Below are 20,319 nucleotides of genomic sequence, written 5' to 3'. Positions count from 1 at the left end.
TATCGCTGTTAGGATCAACAGAAGAAGGAAGTTGAGAGAGATGAACATTTAAAGAGGGAAGTTTAGTATATACAATTTCAAATGGACACTTCCCTGTAGATCTGTTCTTGATAAAGTTGAAGGCAAATTCAGCTTGTGCAAGCACTAAATCCAATTGTTTTGGATGTTCTCCACATAGGCAGCTTATTAAATTGCCCAAAGTCCTATTAGTAACCTTAGTTTGACCGTCTGTTCGAGGGTGACTGGTAGTGTTGTATTTAAGGGAAGTATGGAACTTTCGCCTAAGTGTTTTCCAAAAATGATTAAGAAATTTTACATCTCTATCTGAAATGATAATTTTTGGGATGCCATGAAGTCGAACTATGTCCCTGAAAAATAATTTAGCTATGTATACAACATCATGAATTTTTTTACACGGTATAAAGTGACTCATTTTATTGAACCTGTCTACAATTACCATTACCAATTCATGTCCCCTTTGAGTTTTTGGTAGTCCAAGGACAAAGTCCATAGACAAATCCTCCCATATAGAAGTTGGAGTGGGTAAAGGTGTGTAGAGATCGACATTAGTAGATGTTCCTTTCGCAGTTTGGCAAACGAAACATCTTTTGACAAAGTTTTGTACATCACCATCACATTTTAATTGGGGCCAAAAGAACCAAGTTGAAAGAAGGTCAATCGTTTTAGAAATACCAAAGTGACCAGCTAGGCCTCCAAAATGGAGATCTTTTATTAGAGATTCCCGAAGTGAAGTACTAGGGGTACACAAGCGGTCATTTTTTAACAGAAAATTATAAAAAAATGTGGAAGTCACCGGAGTTAATATTATTAGAGCATTTGTACCAAATCTCTTGAAAGTCGGGGTCACTTGGATATAGATCAGGGATACGGTGAAAGGCAGTAACCTCACTAGCTAGGATAGTTAATAGTTCTCCCTTTCTACTTAATGCATCTACTGCATTGTTGTCTTTACCAGCTTGGTGGCGGATAAAAAAGTCTAACCTTTGTAGAAACGAGAGCCATCTAGCATGCATCCTGCTAATTTGTTATTGAGATTGAAGATACTTCAAAGAAAAATGATCAATAAGTAAAATAAATTCCTTATAAAGTAAATAATGCTCCCATTGTTTGTTGATCCATATCGTATCATTGTATTCTGAGCATTAGTCTCCCTTCATTTTCTTAATGAATAAAGAGACTTGTTTCCTTTTAAAAAAATAATGCTCCCATTGTTTAAGAGCTCTCACGAGGGCATATAATTTGTTCATATGTGCTCCAATTTTGTTTTGGAGGACTTAGTTTTTCACTTAAATATTCAATAGGGTGACGATTTTGGGATAAAACTGCTCCTATTCCTATGCCACATGCGTCGATTGCCTCTTGAAAAGGTAAGGTAAATTCAGGGAGTTTGAGCACAGGACTATGGCTTAAGAGGTGTTTGATTTCCTTAAAACTATATGCCTGTTCTGTGCCCCATTTGAAGTTGTTTTTGCGTAAGCAGACTGTTAAGGGAGCTGTCACACTACTAAAACTTTTAATGAATTTCCTATAGAAGGATGCTAGAACTAAGAAAGATGGGATTTGTTTAATTGTTGATGGGGTTGGCCAACTAGAAATGGCTTCTACCTTCTTTGGATCAACTTTGATTCCGTTCTTTCCCATTATAAATCCTAGAAAAGAAATTTCATGAACCAAAAACACACATTTTTTTATGTTTAAGTAGAATTGATTTTTGGATAAAGTGGAAAAAATAGTGTGTAAATGGTTCAAGTGCTCCTGAACAGTCTTACTAAAAATAAGTATGTCATCAAAATAAAGAACAACAAATTTATTGAGGAAAGGAAGAAAAACCTTGTTCATTAGGCACATGAATGTACTCGGAGTGTTTGAGAAGCCAAATGGCATGACAAGCCATTCAAATAGACCTTCATTTGTTTTGAAGGTTGTTCTCCATTCATCGCCAGGTTTTATACGAATTTGATGATAAACCACTGTGAAGATCCAATTTAGAAAAGATGTTAGCACCTCCGAGTTGTTCAAGAAGGTTCCTAATCCGAGGAATTGGAAATCTGTATTTTATTGTGGTTTTGTTGATGGCCCTACTATCAACACACATCCACCAACTACCATCCTAATTTGGTGTGAGTAATGTTGGGACTGCACAAGGGCTAATACTAGGTTGGATGAAGCCTTTGTGGAGCAAATCTTGAATATGATAATGCAAGATTTTATATTCTGCCGAGCTCATTTTGTAATGCGCCAAGTGAGGTAAAGAGGCTCTCAGAATGAAATCTATTTGGTGTTGGATGTCCTGGAGGGGGGGTAATTGAGTTGGAGTGTCACTAATATTTGGAAATTCCTCAAATAGTTGTTGTACTGTGGCAGGTAATGGTTTTGTAGAAATTATTTCTTCCTATCCTTTCACTACTAAACCCCAGACCATGTCTTCCTTTTGTCTGATAAATTGTTTGCCATTTAAGACACAAGATAGCTGACTTTTAGGCTCCTTTGTAGCATTTGTTGTGACTGGTTTATGAAGTGGAAGGAGAATTATTTTCCTCCCATGCCAAGAGAATTCATGTGTTGTCACAGCCCTTGTGGATTGCTTGCAAGTCGTATTGCCAAGGCCGTCTGAGGAGGATGTGACAAACGCCCATATCCAAAACATTGTAGACTATTTGATTTTAATTGTTGTTGCCAATAGATAATTGAATGGTGCAAGTATGAGAAACCGGTGCTTCTCCCCCTTTCTTAATCCAATTCACTTTATATGGGCGCAGGTGTGGTTCTAATGGGAGATTGAGGGTTTGAACAAGTTTTTTGGAAACCACATTCTCGGAGCTACCACTGTCAATTATGACATTACATACCTTTCCTTTTACTGTGCATCTTGTTTTGAACAAGGAGTGTTGTTGAGAGTTTGGTTCACCCATTGGTGTAAGGAAAATTCTTTGAATAACACATCTGGCTCCAAGAAATTTGTTTCCTCCACTTCATCATCTAAGGTGTAATCGGGTGCATCTTCTTCTTCCACCACTGCTATTGTTCGACGATCTGGGCAGTTATTGGACAAATGCCCTGTTTTTCCACATCTAAAGCACTTTCCAAAAGTTGGACGACCATAAGGATTAATTTGCTTCTTTGTGTTTTCACTTTGACCTTGATCTTTGTTGTTGGATGTCTCTACCTCTTCCAATTTCGAAGTACTCCCCTGAGATTGGTTGGTTTGAATCCTTATCATTGGAGAAGTGTTTTTCCTAGCATTAATGGCTATAGAATCCCATTGATTTCTTCTATTAATTCTCTTATTTTGAGAATCATTCATTTCTTCCCCCGTCTCGACTAAAGAAATGACATCAGAAAGAAACCCCAAAGATTGAATCTTGACCTTTTCTTTAATGTCTGCACATAGCCCTCCAATGAATCTTGCGATGAGGTGTTGCTCATTTTCAGGTAGATTAGTTCATGCACCTAGCCAATGAAAATCTCAGGTCTTTCCCTGACGCAAGTTTTGATACTGATTATACAGAAACTGCTCATAATTTGTACGCAAGAATCTTTCCTTCATTAGTCGTTTCAACCTCTCCCAACTTGTGAGGATTCTTCCCATTTTGATACCTATTTACTTCCAATTGCTCCCACCAAGCTGAAGCACCACCACGAAATTTCAAAACCACCAGCTGAACTTTCTTATGTTATGGAGTATTAGCATTTTTGAAGAAGTTTTCAACATTCTTGATCCACTCCAAGAAGTCTTCTATGTATCTTTTCCCATTAAACGTGGGAATATCATTTTGCTCTATATTCTTTCTGTTCTTGATGTTGGTGTCCCCCAGCCCTCCAACGCCTTAAGTGTTCTTCATTTTCTCCTTCTTCTTCGGTTGAAGAGTCACTGTACTGCCGCTGTCTTCTTTGGAAATTAAGCATTCTTGGCTGAAAATTTGGCATTCTTGGTCGTTCTTGTTGTAATGCAGGCTAATATTGAATGTTTCTTGGTTGATTCCCAAGTCGAACATTGGGGTTTTGTCTTTCTTGAGGGGGATTGTTGATTCTTGCATTATTTTCTTGGTTTTGTGGTTGTTGTCTAATCATTTGTAGCTCCTCTTCTATTTCATCAACTTTTGTCATCAGTCTTTCCATCATTCTTTGAAGACCACCAATGGATTCTTCCATGGACTGCATGCGTCTTGTTAAAGTTCTTGGTGATTGGGCAGTGGAACTCCCCGCTTAATTGTTTGTGGCTTTGGAATCATTGCCATTGGTAGGCTTTTTCCCTGCCATCAGCTCCCAGAATTCTGCTATGATACCAAATGGTGTAAAACCAAAGGATAGGAAAATTCTCAATAATTTTATCATCTCCAAAATACTGACCCAACCTATTATTTATAGGCATGGGTTAAAAACAAACTGTTTTACAAAGACTACCTGTAAATAAAATTTACAGGTAGTTGGTTAAGGTCTATTAGTTACAACACCTAAAAATTAACTAACTAAACATTCTTATAACTGATACATCAGTGTTTTTTAATGAATGGACGACAATTAGGATATTTATAAGGTGGACGATAGTTAGGATAGCATCTCCCCAAAAATAGTTGGGACTTTGGAGTTTTAGAGGTCGTTAGTGCTCTAGAAAATTCTAGCAAGTGTCCGTTTTCTCTTTCAGCAATTCTATTTTTGTTGAGGATTGACAAGACAAGTGTTTAAGTGAAGCATCCCCTTTTCTTTTAGAAAATTGCTTAAAGTGGTAATTATTTAGAGACTCTTGAATGGGCTTCCTTGTCTCATTTGCTATTATCTGTCAGATTTTGTTCTGCTCCTGATTCTTGGATCTGTCTTATTGATCATTATTCAGTTTCTGTTAAATCTCTTATGGATGATTTGTTGGGTACGGAAGAGCCTCTTGTGAAGGATTTATATTGTCATTTGGGTGGATCATTTCCTTAAGAAAATAAAAATTTTCTTATGGGAGCTTAGTCTTGGTGCTGCCTATACTGTTGATTGTCTTTAACGTCGCATGCCCTACATGTCTATCTCTTTGTCTCATATGTCAAAACAATTCAGAATCCTATGCTCATCTTTTTATTCGTTGTTCTTTTGACTCTCGGTTTAGGCATATTATATTGGATGCTTTTGGTTGGACTATGGTCTATTCTAATAGTATGTGGTCTGTTCTAATAGTATGTTTGACATTCTTGCTTCTCTTTTGGTGGGTCATCCTTTTCATTATCAAAGAAGACAGTTTGGTTGGCGATTATTTGGGCTTTCTTTTGGACTTTATAGAGTGAGCGCAACAAACGTCGTTTTAGGAACTCTTGTTCGGTTTTTGATAGTTTTATGGACTTAGTTTTGTCTCCTGCTTTGTATTGGTGCAAGAATAAGCACCCTTTTAAACACTTTAGTCTTTCATACTTAGTTTCCAATTAGAAATCTCTATTGTAATATTTCATTTTATCAATGGAATAATTCTTTTCTAAAAAAAAGAAATAGTCCATGGCGTTGGCAGAATGAAGGATTTGAATGTGTATCAAAGAGGGCTTGAATCATGGTATAGAAAATTTCGAAAACATTAGTAACCTCATAGTTTTCTTTCATTAAAAACAACCATGTAAGTCTAGTGTGGTCATCTTCGTGTTAAAGTGCAAGGCGCACCACAAGGGTAGAAGTGACAAAAAGGCGACTCCTGGATGAAGGAAGACACAATGAATAAATAAAATAACATATATACACAAAGCATAAATTTATTTACATATAGTCACATTCCATGTCAAAGCCTTAAAGATTAACACTAAATGGTAATCCAAATGTCAAAAACATTAATTAATAATCAAGTCAACAAAAATGAACAGAAAAAAAAGAGTAAAACATCATGACTAATCTGATGTTTTTACCATGACTTTGGTGGGCTCTGAGGTGGGACCTTCCCAACTTCGTATCTTGGGCATCCTTTGGGAAATTACTCGAGGCATCTTTCTTTTTGGAGTCTAGTGGAAGATAAAGTGAGATAGTGGTTAGCTTCTTGGAAGAGAAGTTTCTTCTCAAAAACGAGGGAGACTACCTTAATTTGCTTGGTTTTGAGTGGTATCTCCATCTACTTTTTCTCTCTTTTTAGAGCTCCTAGTGTGGTGTGTAAGATTCTAATAGACGCTTATGAGGGATTTTCTGTGTGAAGGTGAGGAGGAAGGCAAAAAAACTCATTTGGTTAACTGGAAGATCATTGATAAACTTGGGGTGGGTTTATTTATTTATTTATATTTTTGTGTGTGCGAAAAGGAAACATAACTTTTCATTGAAATGATGAAAAGAGAGTAATGGTCAAGATGCAAAGATTTAAAAATAAGACAACAAATCCTTGTTCAACCATGAAGTTTTATATATGGAAGACATACAAGAGGATCTATTTTTTCTCGTTTTGCATGCAAAACAGTTTTTCCCAATATATCACAAGAATATTTGATTCATGGGGAACTTCAGAAGATTAGTTGAATAATTAACTTTCAACTTAATGGTTACTGCTATATCGTGGATGAGAGGTTCATGGCCACTTGAATATCTATAACACTTTAATAGTTTTATTTTTACTACAAGGAGAGGGACGGAATTTTTTTTTGTTTTATATTCTGGAATCAAATCAAGTATTTTCCTTCCCCAGTTTGTGGTGACTGGTGGGGCCTATTGGTTTTCATCTTTACTGATCTTTCCTGGTGTCTATATTGATTAGATTGCAAAATGCATACAAATTGTAATGAGTTCCAGATCAGCTTTAATAGAAATCAAACTTGACATGGAAAAAATCAGAGATGCAGAACTATACGTAGATGCCAATGTTGTCAAACAAGCAATTCTCGTTACTCCAAAACTCAAACTGAAGCATGAGGTGAGCTAAATTATTTGATTCTTTTACTTGTTTGACCAATTTCAATTTCACTTTATCTCAAATACCACATTGTTTCGCAGCATATTAATGTTTTGGATGATAGAAAGTTGCGAGTTCTTCCTCAAGACACAGATAGGAGTAAACTACATTTTAATCTACACTTTCTTAAAAACATGCTTCCTGGAGTTGTTGTAAAGGTGAGAGCCTACTAAAATTTTTTTAATCAGTATAGACCAATGTTTTGTTTTATTTGTTCTTTTAACGTTTTGGAGATGCATAACAAACTTTATTGGATGTCAGGGTATAAAAACTGTAGGGCGTGCCGTCATCAAAGAGGAAAAAGATAAAGCAAGGAACGCCAAAAAGTTCAGTTTGTTGGTTGAAGGGTTAGTTTATGACTTTTTCCTGCTTCAAATTTGGTTAGTTGTACTTGTTTTAATTCAATAAACACTGACCAAAATCTGTTAAATAAAAATAAATAAATTAAAGTGACTAGAACTATCTCGCCTGCTAATTTTTACGTCAAGATAATTGTCTTGCATTTGTACCTTTGTGAAGCTAGATGTTCACGATAAAGTATTTTCCATTTGGGGAAGCGTTGTGTTCATAGACTTGGCCTCTTAAGTTCTGCTATAGATATAGTATTCTTGTTGAACACACTGGTTCTTAAATATTATGATGTGGCAGGATCAAAGTAAATTATGGTATCTTGGTTAAATTCTTTATTGATTAGGATTAGTATTAATTTTCTTTATTGATTAGGATTATGATTAGTTTCCCTGGGTTATTAGAATTAGGATTGGTGTCTTTGAATAATTAGGACTAAGATTAGTTTGTTTTATAATTCTCTATAAATAGAAAAATCGTCTTCTTGTATTTATAACTTTTAATTGATAATAAAGACTTTGATTTGATTCTTGGAGATTTCTCTCATTTTATCTTCCAAGTTACATCATATTAAACAAGGGATTTGAAGTTGGCTAGTAGGGTGTTAGACTTTCTTTTTTCCTTTACCTTTTCTTCTTTGGTGTATGAGTCCTGCCTAAACGAATTGTAGAAGATGAAGGGATCATACCCTTTATCTTCGTGTACATATTGCTATGATTGTTTTCACAGAATTTTGAATGATTTTAAACTTTTTTTTTTTAATAGAAAACTATTTCATTGATTGAATGAAATATCTCAGGATAATCCGTAGGTACAAAAGGGCCCATATTATAGGGAGTATAAAAGATGTTTCCCATTTGTAGTAAGGAAAGATAAACTATAGCTTTTTAAAGTAGGTACATCTTTACGCCAAACAGAAAAAGTAAAGATAGTAGATTCAATGATGTCTTCGGTAGTCTTGCTCTTCTTTTTTGTTTTCCTAAAAGATTCTTGCATTTCTTTCATCCCGTATCTTCCATAGAGAAGCACAAATAATGCAAATCCACAATCTCTCTTTAGTATCTTTGAAAGGCAGATCGATGAATAATAGTTGGAACCAATTCTGTGTGTCGTTAGGGAAAGCCAGGGACCAATTGAAAGCTTTGAAAAAAGTTGACTTTATGCCTTTTGTAAAGGGGCAATCAAAGAATAAGTGCTGGACAGATTCATTGTTTGTTTGGCAGAGGCAACACCAGGATGGGATTTTATACCTATTATTAGTTTTAATCATCCAAAATCAAATCATTTGAAATTAAAATTTGTTTTTACCTTAAAACATTTCAGACAAAAATGGTTGAGATCTTGTGATTTTAAAATGTTTTAAAGTTTATTAGTTATTACTAATTTAACATTGGATTAGTTTTTCATTCATAAATATGACTGAAAAGGAAATGATTCATTATATTAATAAATAGAGAAGAGCTAAGGCTCATAGTACAAGAGAGTTATACAATGAGCAAAATGGAAATACAAGTCTTCTAAAAGGATCAGGAGGTGCACCCGGACGTCTCAACTAGGTTGACACTCCCTTAGCAGCCTCATCACTTCCAAATAAATTATGACTGAAAGAGGATGCTATTGTAATGTTTTATTGTTTGCACACCCAGAGCAAAGAATATAATTATTTAAAATCATGTGATTTAACATTATTGCTTATGCTTTCTATTCCAGATTGGGGGTTATTGAAATGAAAACCTTATTTGCTACAATTGAGTCTGGAGGGCTAGTTTTTGGTTGTATAAAACTGAAATTGAGGGGTCTTGTCTAAGTTTAGTTGATTTGTGGAACTCGGACGGAAATTTGATCTTTATGCATTGCATCGTTGATGAGCAGTACTTAATTCAACTAATGGTAATAGTCTTATGTGGACTTGTTGAAAAAGTCCCTGCCGTTTGTAGTTGTAATTTCAATGGATCTTTAAGGTTCTACTTTGACCTCGCAATATGTACCTCCTTCTCTTTCACCATAGTGGCCCCACTCCACTGCCCTTTTTAGCCCAATTCCTACTTTGCTAGTAATTACTATATGTAACCTTTGTACTCTCAAATCTACAATCCACAGAAGTTATTGTTATGCTGTTGATGGGTTTTGTTATCATCTGTACTATTGATAAGAGAAGGCATCTTCTCTTTTTAAGTGCAATTTATGATATCTTCTAAATTATGATACTGTTTTTGATATTGTTAATTTTCTATTGTCTACATGGTTCTTAGTAGCCTTCTTACTTCCAATAACTACGGAGCAAAGGGTACGATGATTTATATATATATATACATACATATTTTAAAAATGGAAATAAACTTTTCATTGATATAATGGTAATCTATATATATGTTATCTTTTATCAGAACGGGACTTCAAGCTGTTATGGGCACTGAGGGAGTTGATGGGTGTAACACAAAGAGTAATCACATCATTGAAGTGCAACAAGTACTTGGCATTGAAGCTGCAAGGAAATGTATTATTGAAGAGATCAAATATACCATGGAAAGTCATGGAATGAGCATAGACATACGTCATATGATGCTTTTAGGAGATTTGATGACATTCAGGGTAAGTAAGTTGTGTTGGGTTACAAAACATTCACGTGCGTTGTGTATAAGTTGAGGCAATTAAATATTTTGGCTGCGTGACAGGGTGAAGTTCTTGGAATCACAAGATTTGGCATTCAAAAAATGGATAAAAGTGTACTGATGCTTGCTTCATTTGAGAAAACCGCGGATCATCTTTTTAATGCTTCTGTGAATGGAAGGGATGACAAAATTGAAGGAGTTAGTGAATGCGTAATCATGGGTATACCAATGCCGCTAGGCACTGGCATGTTAAAAGTCAGACAAAGGTATGAATCTCCTCCTTATGGGACAGAGCTAAATTAATTTTATTGTGGTAAAATGTTAACTATGTTGTTCACCAACCATTCTGTACTTTAACCTGAATTCCATTTTAGTAACCCCAAGGGTTCTATTATTATTAGGGGAAAATACCTCTTAGTCCCAAGGTTTTGGCCTTTTGAGTCTAGTTTCTATTTGGTCTTTGGTTTTCAAAATGTTATACTTCTAGTCTTAAGTTTTGAGTTTGGTTTCAATTTAGTCCATGAGTCTCAAAATGTTACAATTTTATCTTTGAGATTTGAGTTTGTTTCAATTTTGTTCTTAAGTTTCAAGATTTCCATTTTTTAAAAAAAGAAGACATCTTTTCATTGATAAAATGAAAAGAGACTAATGCTCAAAGATACAATAATTTTTTTTTGGAGGGAGCTCAAAGATACAATAATCTTCAAGAGGATGAAGGAAATGCAAAAAAACAAAAGGAGAAAAAAAATACTATTGAGATACAAAGAGGAGAAGACATCAAAAAGCAAACTCTTAAAACCTAATAAACCTCCTCCATAAAGGAAAGAAAAACTAGAGAGCACAGAAATTAAAAAGTCAAGGCCGACAGAAATCCGATCAGCCGACGAGGTAAGAAGTCCAATAAGGCTGGAAGTGCGAGGATCAAACCATAAAACAACTTCTAAATTGACACTTCCAAGAATACAACTACTAAGAGAAAAAAACACTTCTTCAAGACAACAATTAAGGCTTGAGCGCATAAACACAAGAAATCCATAAAAATAGTTCAATTCCTAGACCAAACAACCAAACGACCAAGCTATGCTTTAACTGAAGGAGAACAAGGAGGGATTGATTCCATCTGAAAACCACATTTTTCAATCAAAGCGGAGAGCTTGGCATGAATTATGGGTGACAATTCGACTTGAACATTTTCACCATTAAAAAAAAGCTCTTTTTTTTAATTATTTTTTTTTCCGTTAGCGGATTTTGCTCATCAAGTTCAAATAAAGTATCAAAACCATCGGCAAAGTAAACCTTTGTAGTATCCTCAACAAAAGCAACTTGTGCTAGAGAATCCAAATATCCTCACTACTTAAACTAACATCTGAACCACCATTAGAATCGTAACCAGAAGGAGTGTCTTTAGGAGATGGATGACTATAAACTCTTTTTACAAAAGAAATATCTTATCTCGAAACTTTAATGACTGATCGGCTAAAGATCGAACTATAAGGCAAAGGATGTGGATTGTCTATCGCTTGTGAATCAGCTAGTAGGAGACATGTACAAGATTCCTCCAAAATATCTGAATTGAACTCAAAATGTTCTTTTGTGGATTCAAAATGTTCTTTTGTGGATGACTACTACTTTTTTGTCTGACTATAAGAAAGAGAATAATAAGAAAATGGAGAACTTTCAATGTTCACATTCAAGATTTGAACTTTCATTGTGCCTCCTGACAAAAAAGACTTAAAAGAGCAATAAAGAGGATCTAAACATTCAAGATTTCCACTTTTTAACCTTAAATTTGAATTTAATGTCTATTAATTAATTTAAAGAATTATAATTAATCTTCACCTTTTTATCATTATTAAAATAAATTTGAAATTTTGCTCCAGAATTATTATAAATTAATTAATTGACATTAATGCCAAATACTGAAAGTGAGTATTACGTGAAAAATTTGGAAGTTAAAAGTGTAAATTTTGGAATTTAAGGACCAAATTGAAACAAAACTCAAGTTGTAAGGGTAAAATTGTAACATTTTGATCTTTAGGACTAAATTGAAATCAAATTCAGAACTTGATTGAAAATGTAACATTTTGAAATCTATGGACCAAATGGAAACTAGACCTAAAACTTAGGAACTAAAAATGTATTTTTTTTTTTTTTTTTTTTTATTATTTTTGAGAGTTGATATCATTGGCAATGTCTTATTTAATGTCACGACATCCTAAATTGAAGTTCAAACATTGTGATATCCAGAGTGAGTGAGATTTTTCATATGTTGAAGCTAATCGAGCTTTATTTTTAACAGAGTTTCTTTGCCACAACAATTGCATTATGGACCACCTGCAATTCTAGCTTGAGTTCATCGACATCGAGTATGATTTGGTCGAGTTGCATGGCCTTTCAGGTGCAGTGTATTTTATATAATATAATGTAGAAATTAAAACGATTTATTTTTGTTTTGCTCAGTTTCAAAGAGTTACTTGGTTTAGCAAACTCTTACTATTTTGTTTTTTGCAATCAGGAATTGATGGCTTTCGGCTTTTTCAAGTTGAGGTTTGTATATAGTTTGAGTTTTGGTTTGTATTCGACTTATGAGCAAATAGTTAACATATTACCCTATCAAACTAGTGTTGTGGTAGGGCAAAATTTTGACATTATTAATTATGTCTTGAGGTGCGAGAGATAGATAATGGTAACTGTTGATAGTGTGTGTGTGTGTGTTTTTTTTTTTTTTTGAAATTTGTTATTAATTATTAATAATAAGTTTATGATTACTGATTTTGGTAAACTCATATCTGTCAGTTTGGACACATTGTCCATGTTTGAATTTGTTTTTCCTTAATTCCAAATTTCAAGTTTAGTCGAATTTAACCTACATTAAAATTTATTATTTGAACTTGAATGGTGATGCAATTCATCTAGTTTTGTCCGTATGATTACTGCATAATATTGTGCCGTGAATCAGAGTTCAAAGTAATATAAAATTAGGGCATGTTTGGGAAATCCTAAAATAGTTAAAATTATTTCTAAATTACTATGAAATAAGTTTTTGATCCGCTATTAATTTTGATGTGAAAATTACTTTTAAAAGTAAAATTTTTTATCTAAAACTAATTTGAGTGATTCATTAAGAGTGATTCTAAAAATGACAAAATGATTGTGATGATTTTAAAATCTTTCTAAACACAGTACATCTAATTAGAATTTTGATGATTACAAACCATTATCTTGGTTTTATAGCCAATAACTTATGTTGGGGCATATGACAAAGTTCTATTTATAAATAAATAGTATTTATAGCTCTGTTTTTTTTTTTTTTATCATATTGATTTTATGAAATTTGTATTTTGCTCTATCTTTTCCATTTTGAATTTATCTATGTATGTAAAACTAAATGACAAGATTATGTTAACAATGGAGGTGAAAAATAGTAAAAACCAAACTACACTTGAGATTGAGAAAAGGTAAATATGGTAATCAAGGAAGATAATAAGCATGAATTTAACTCATAATGAATGTAGGAAGAGAAAAATACTTCATTGAAATGAATGTCATGATTACAAAGTAGCCAAAGAAATAATAAGAATAGAAAAAGTAAACACTAGCTAAAAGACTCAGAAAATTTCTCTAAGCTATCTCGTTTCTGCCTTCATCAAGGAGAATCGAGTTTTTACAATTCCAACTCTCATTTAGGTTGGTTGTTGAAATAAGGTATGAGCAAAATCATAGGGCTCTCGCTCCTTGAGTGGCTTCCATGGTTTTTCTTTTTCTTCTCGAATTATAGCTTTTATAAACCTCAAATAGAGCTGTGCATGCTTTGCAATTCCCAAATAGAGCTATGCATGCTTTGCAGTTGCAACTGGGCAGTTTCGCGAATTTTGCACAAAACCATGAAAAATACTTGAAGTACTTCAAAAATGACTCTTTTTTACACTTAATTTAGTTCATTTAACACATCATAGGAGAAAATACGTGCTCGAGTTTAGAGCCAAATAGCCATTGTAAACAAGAGTTATCAAATGGGATTTGGAGTTCTAACCTTAAATTTGGAGTATGCCCAAATTTGATAACAAATTCTCGTGGTAATTTGATTCAAATGAAATGTGAGGTTCATCCAACTTTTGACTTTTGATTTAAAGCTAGAGTAATTTGAGCTTGTCATATAAGTTGATTTGAAACAAATTGCACAGTTGATCATAATTTGATTTAAATGTCAATTCAAACCACGATATTAAGATAAATTATACTGAATTTGAGAATGCACGATTAATTTCCATAAAAACTCGAACAAATGCACGACTAATTTCCACAAAAACTCGACCAACTCTCGCCAAAGTGAAGGGAGTTCAATTGATATACAAATGTATTAGCGACCAAAAAGTCTATTTGAATCTCCCTACTCCTGTTGGATTAAAGAAAACAACACTTGCAAATATCATCCTACAACAACGCTTTCAAATATCATCCTACATAGAATTTCTATGTAAATTAAGGGAAAAGGGGTGTTTGGTTTTTATTGAAAATTAACAAATTTAAACAAAAAGGCAAATTACAAACGCAGGTGAAATGGGAAAGGCAAATTACAAACCCAGGTGAAATGGGCAATTTTACCAAACTCCCAATTTAATGACATGGCCTTACTTTGTTGATGCCCTAATTTCGACAGAGGAAACACACATGACCTTCACGTGATATCAATAATGAGTTTATTTGAAGGGAAAAAGAGTGTGGCCTGTAAAAGAGAAAACTTGTACACCAATTTGGCATACAAACTCCGATACTTAAATCAGATAGTAAAAGAATGTAGAAGCTATGGAGTTTGAGAGTAGGATTCAAGTTACAATGTATAGAGTTATAATGATGTAATTATAGAGGAGGTTCACCTAGGTCTTCTTCTCCCTTGATCAGATCCTATGTAGGATTCTTGGGCTTGGGGGCATGCCGGGAGAACCCTGTGCAAAAGTTCGGCTTCTCGGCCTTGAAAGTCGAGGCTGATGGAGAGTTGGCCCCAAAGGTCTGACTCTTCTCCCTTTGTCTGTCATGATCTTGTCTTGGTTATGGTCCCATTTTTTTTTCTTATTTATTAGATTTATCTTTTTGGTCCAAAATTACCCATAACACAATCAATTGTAAATTCGATCACGGGCTTATGAAAAATAAATAACTTTGCCAATTCAAGAACTTAGACAACTTGCTTGGAAAAGTTGCAATAACAAAGGGTCTACTTGGTAGGAAATTTTAAAAAACATATATTAAAAAATAATGAATTTAATGGAAACATATGGTGTGTTTAGTTTAACATTCCGAAAAAATTGAAGTATTTGACAATCACTCAAAATAACATTTGAAATATTTTTAAAGTGTATTTTAAACCATTTTGATCAAAAGACTTTAAATAAAAATAATTTTTTTGAAAAACACTTTTTTATCTAGTTAATCCAAACAAGGCTAAAGTTGTATTTTACGTTTTAAGACATGTATTTGGTAACATATTAAGAAAGTAGATTGTAATTTAAATAATATTTAAAATGTGTTTGAAACTAATCTATAAAATATAAAATCAATCGTAGTTGCCCTCTAAATATTAGTTGACAATAAACTATTATATTTATGAAAATGTTTTATGTTAAAACAATTTGTATAATTATTATTTTGTAATATTATATAATTTTTAATACTTTGCATAATACGTATTTTAACTTTTTAAAAAATGAATTGAGTTTATAACATGACATATTGTATTTGTATATATTTTTATCTTTGTTTAATATAATTTTACACTTTAAAATTTAAAATTCAAATTTGGATACAACGAAAACATAAAAATATTAGTTGACAATAAACTAATATTAAATTATTTATGAACATGTTTATGTTAAAAAAATTTGTATAATATTTTTTAGTTTATAATACATTACATAATACATATTTTAGTTATAAAAAAATGATTTGAGTTTATAACATGACATATTGTATTTGTGAATGTTTTTATCTTTATTTAATACAAGTTTACATTTTAAAATTTTAAATTCAAATTTGAATACAATGAAAACATAAAAAAAGATTAGTCAACAATCAACTAATATTAAATTATTTATGAGCATGTTTATGTTTTTAAAAAATTGTATAATATTATTTAATTTATAATACATCAAATAATATATATTTTAATGATAAAGAAATGAATTGAATTTATAACGTGACATACTTTATTTCTAAACAATTTTTTTATTTAATATAATTATGAACTTTAAAATTTAATCCATTTCTAACTCTTATTACCTTTTCGTCTTTAATCAAAAGGTAATCAATATTTAATTTTTCTCTTAATTGATTTTGGGAATGGTAGAAATTTATAGTTATAGGTTCAGGTCACCAAAGAGTTTCTAATTTTCAAGGTTTTAGGGTTTTCATATTACAGTGAAAGACATGAATGGCATATTTTTTTTTTTTTTAAGATTTTTACATANCTCCTTTAATAATAGAGATTGAAAATACATTTAATATGATTTTTTTTTTTCATTTTCAATTGAAGAGAGAAAATATATTTAATATAATTTTATTTTCCATTTCACGACAATTTGTTGGTTTCTGACATCTTCGTTTTTTTACGTTTGATTTTTGGTATTATATGATATATTTAATAGGTATTCTGATATGTATGCAGTTCAAATTAAGTATCGCATGTATGCCTCTAATATATTCCTCCCATGTTTGATATATATGATGGTCTGACTTATTTGACTTTGTCTCAACTGACACATTGTTCATACTATTAACTTCGTAGTCTGAGGTTCGATCCCCCACCTCTTTGATGTTTGCAAATATTTAAGACTGGACTAAATTCTATTCAAGTAGCCAAAAATCAATTTTGAAACAAAGGTATATATAAATAAGTGTATATATCATATCATACTATCAACCTCCTGGTCTGACGTTCGATTCTCCTACTCACACTTTAATTACATTACCCTTGCAAAAAAAAAAAAACTAACCAAACAAATAAACCCATGACGGTGGGAGGTGGCGACAATGGCTGGTGACAGGTGCGGTTGCCCAAGCGGAGTAATGAAACTGAAAGTTCAATAGATGAATGAAGTTGAAGTTCCTTCCGTATGAAGTTAACAAAAGACTCAAAAAGCATTGCTTCCTCAACCAAAACACCTAAGCAAACCGGAGCGAGGGGAGAGAAGCTAGTGGAGAGGAGAGACTAAACATTTTATATATATATAAGACCAAATCATTTGCATCGACCTCTTCTCCAACCAATTCGCCGTCATTTTTCTTTCCAAAATCGGCTCCTCCACCAACCGTGGCGATACCTTCGACTTCAATTCTGTCTTCATCCCTTGCTTCATTAGGCGTGGCTCCCTCTCCTTCCACCAAAACTTCATCATGAGCCTCGGCTCCTTCTTCACTGGCTCCATTTATTGCTCCTTCGGAGCCACCCGTGATCACTCTAGCTCCATCTTCTTCTATTTCAACTCATTCGACACAGGCTCCGTTGCCAACCTCAACCTCTAGCAATAGTTCTATCATGAATAGAATCACTCTCTCTAAATCTATCATTGCATCCATAATTTCCTCAACTCTATTACTTTAAATTGTGATTGGTCTACCTTCACTCTTCACTCACTACTTTAAGGAATCCATCGACACAAAGAAGAAATAGGGGATGGCGGCAACACTGTTGGGTTAAAATAACTTAAGTTTTTTTGGAAAAAAAAAATAACTCACATTATATATATATATATATATATATATATATATATAACTTCTTCTTTTTTTATAAAATTTTTAAACTAATTAAAAAAATCAAAATGCAAAAGCATAAAATAAGTTGAAAAAAGATTAAAAGATCAAAACAATTTAAATAAAATGATATATGAAAAAAAATGGGTTTAGTTTTGTTATTTGAAAAAAAAAATAACAATATGATTTTAATTTAAAACAGGAGATATTTTAGGAGAAAATAAAGATCCATGCTAAAAGAAATGTACAAAAGAAAAAATTAGTTACGCTGTAATTTGGAACGAGGGTTTTGTAGTCATAAAAGGTCTTGTGAAAGTTCTTGACGATACTTCCGATGAGATATTTGCGTAATTTACAAATACACTATAATTTGTCTCTAAAGTACGCCAATTGAAAATCAATTGACCAAACCATCGCTCTTGAACTTATCCAAAATTCCGTAACAATATTTTTTTTTCTAGACCCAAAATATTAGTTTAGAAAGTGAGGGCAGAATTGATAAAGACTTTATCAAAATAATTATTTGTGAAGAAAGAAACCGATTTAGATTGGACTATGAAAATCTCAATTAAAAATCTTCAATAAAAATTACTAACCAATTATGATGATGTGGTGTTGATTTCAATTGTAGAGATCTCATGAAAGAACAAAAACAAACAATATTCGATTATGGCACATCCTTCTTGAATCTGTCGGCTAGTTAATACCAACATCGTGCATATGCTTGGCCTATCTTTTCACAATAGCTCGATAGGAATCACTTTGGAAAAAGAGACTTGGAATCACTTTGGAAAAAGAGACTTGGAATCACTTTGGAAAAAGAGACTTTGCGACTTGAACTCTTGGTCAATAGTCGATTAAGGCTAGTCTTTCATCTATGCACTAGTGGATTTGGTTGAATAAGTCAAGCCTCCATAATAGACAATTATTGTCAATTGAGAACAAAAAACAAAATCAGTAAAAAAAAAAAAATGAAAAATTAAATAAAATAAAATTTGAAATTGAAGATAAGATCAAATATGATTTTTGAAAAAGAAGACTAGATTCGATTTTTAAAATTTGAGAAGTGTAGAAGATAAGTTAGGAGAAAATCAATATTCATGCTAAAAAATCTGCAAGGGGCACGAATTAGATACAATGTAACTGAAAATCTAGATGAGAGTATTTTAGGATTAAAAAAAGTGAGAACATATGAGTGAGAGTATATTTGCTATAAATTTGATAAAATTTCTATTTTGTCATTCTTCCTAAACGGAATCTTTAAAAAAAAAAATAATATGATTCAAAAGTTTAAAATAAGTCTAATAAATAAAAATGTTTTCAAATATTTTACAGTTAATACAAAATTATATTATTATCTTAAAACAATTTTAAAAACTTATGATTTAGTTAGGATTAACGTAAAATCTAAAATGAATACCAAATGTTAGTTAGAAAAATTAATATAGTATAAGATTTGAAACATCAAAATAAGATAATCATAAAAATTATTTTAAAAACAGATGATTTAGTTAGGATTAAGAGAAAGTAGAATATAAATTAAAAAAAGTCAATTTAGAAAAAAATTTAGAAAAATTCAAAATATTTTTTTGAAGATAGAAGCTCATTGAGATACAAATTTTAATTATTTTTAAATTAAATCACGAAATTTATACCAAGGTTTTTTTGTATGAAATCTTGTGAAAATCTAAAAAAAAAAAAAAATCAATAGAGTTTGCATTATAAATTTGATAAATTAATTATAGTATAATTAAAAAAGATGGAGAATTAACTACTGTAGAATTAAAACGGCTAGTGAGGGTATTTTAGGGTTAACGAAAAGCTAACCCACTTGTGTATCACGCAAATTGTTATATTTCAAAAGAATTCCGTGGTTTGCTATTTCTCCCAATGAAAGTGTAATTAGTGTTATATACCTTTTTTTTCTTTTTTCTTTTTTATTTTTTTTGTAAAAATAGATTGTTCAAATCATTTATGTAATATAGGCTTATTTTTAAGGTCTTTTATGTATATAGCCCCTTTTCCCGAATAACAGCTATCCTTGTAACTTTTAAGCTAGTAAATGTGTACGTTGGTTCTATTATTTTTGCTTAATTTATTTTTTGTATTCAATGTTTTCAAGATAAGTATTTGTTTGGATTTAGGGACCTTTAAAAAAAAAAAAACAATGTCTCCAACGAATAAGAACTTTTTTAAAAACAAATATATAAAATTTGGGACAAAAAAAAAAAAAGAAAAATATATGTTGTCCCAAAGTTTTGAATTTAGTTGTATTTGGGTCCTTTAATTTTTCAGTGTGACATTTTAGCCCTTAAATTTTAAATTTGATAGTACTATTGGTCCTTCCACTAAGTTTACTATTAATCCATAACAAGATATTAAAATAACATTATTTCTAAATAGAAGACAGGAATAACATCTATTCTATATTTTTAAAAAATATATAGTTTTCTTTATTTTTTATAATAGAAAATGTTTTATGATTTTTAAAATAAAATTATATATATGTTTTACTTTTGTTTCCTTTTCCTCACTTCTCTTTCCCTCCTTTCCCCTTCTTCTTCTTCCTCAAATCAATCATTGTTGGTTACAACCATACTTTTCTGTCTTCTTTCTTCTTTTTCTCTTCTTCTGCGTATTTTTTTTTTTAAAAAAAAAACCTATTTTCTAATTGGTATGTAAAATCTTCTTCGAGAT

General features: G+C 31.9%; 1 protein-coding gene across 2 annotated transcripts in view; it reads left to right on the top strand.

Annotated features, from left to right (window-relative positions):
• Positions 1-12,662, top strand: part of LOC120082950 (DNA-directed RNA polymerase III subunit 1) — a 46,555-nt gene extending 33,893 nt beyond the window's left edge. Inside the window, exons 22-28 of one of the 2 annotated variants that reach the window (XM_039038390.1) lie at positions 6,722-6,877; positions 6,958-7,074; positions 7,178-7,263; positions 9,652-9,856; positions 9,940-10,142; positions 12,176-12,274; positions 12,392-12,662. In XM_039038390.1, coding sequence (XP_038894318.1) covers positions 6,722-6,877; positions 6,958-7,074; positions 7,178-7,263; positions 9,652-9,856; positions 9,940-10,142; positions 12,176-12,227 — 819 coding nt within the window. In that variant the 3' untranslated portion in view covers positions 12,228-12,274; positions 12,392-12,662. Of the gene's footprint in view, positions 1-6,721; positions 6,878-6,957; positions 7,075-7,177; positions 7,264-9,651; positions 9,857-9,939; positions 10,143-12,175; positions 12,275-12,391 lie in introns of those variants that run through there. The other variant, XM_039038391.1, reaches the window with a different exon arrangement.
• The last annotated feature ends 7,657 nt before the right edge of the window (positions 12,663-20,319 follow it).

The sequence above is a fragment of the Benincasa hispida genome, chromosome 8, assembly GCF_009727055.1.
Source record: "Benincasa hispida cultivar B227 chromosome 8, ASM972705v1, whole genome shotgun sequence".
NCBI classification, from domain to species: Eukaryota; Viridiplantae; Streptophyta; class Magnoliopsida; order Cucurbitales; family Cucurbitaceae; genus Benincasa; species Benincasa hispida.
Note: the sequence above shows the minus strand (reverse complement) of the source record. Positions and strands in the feature narration are given on the sequence as shown.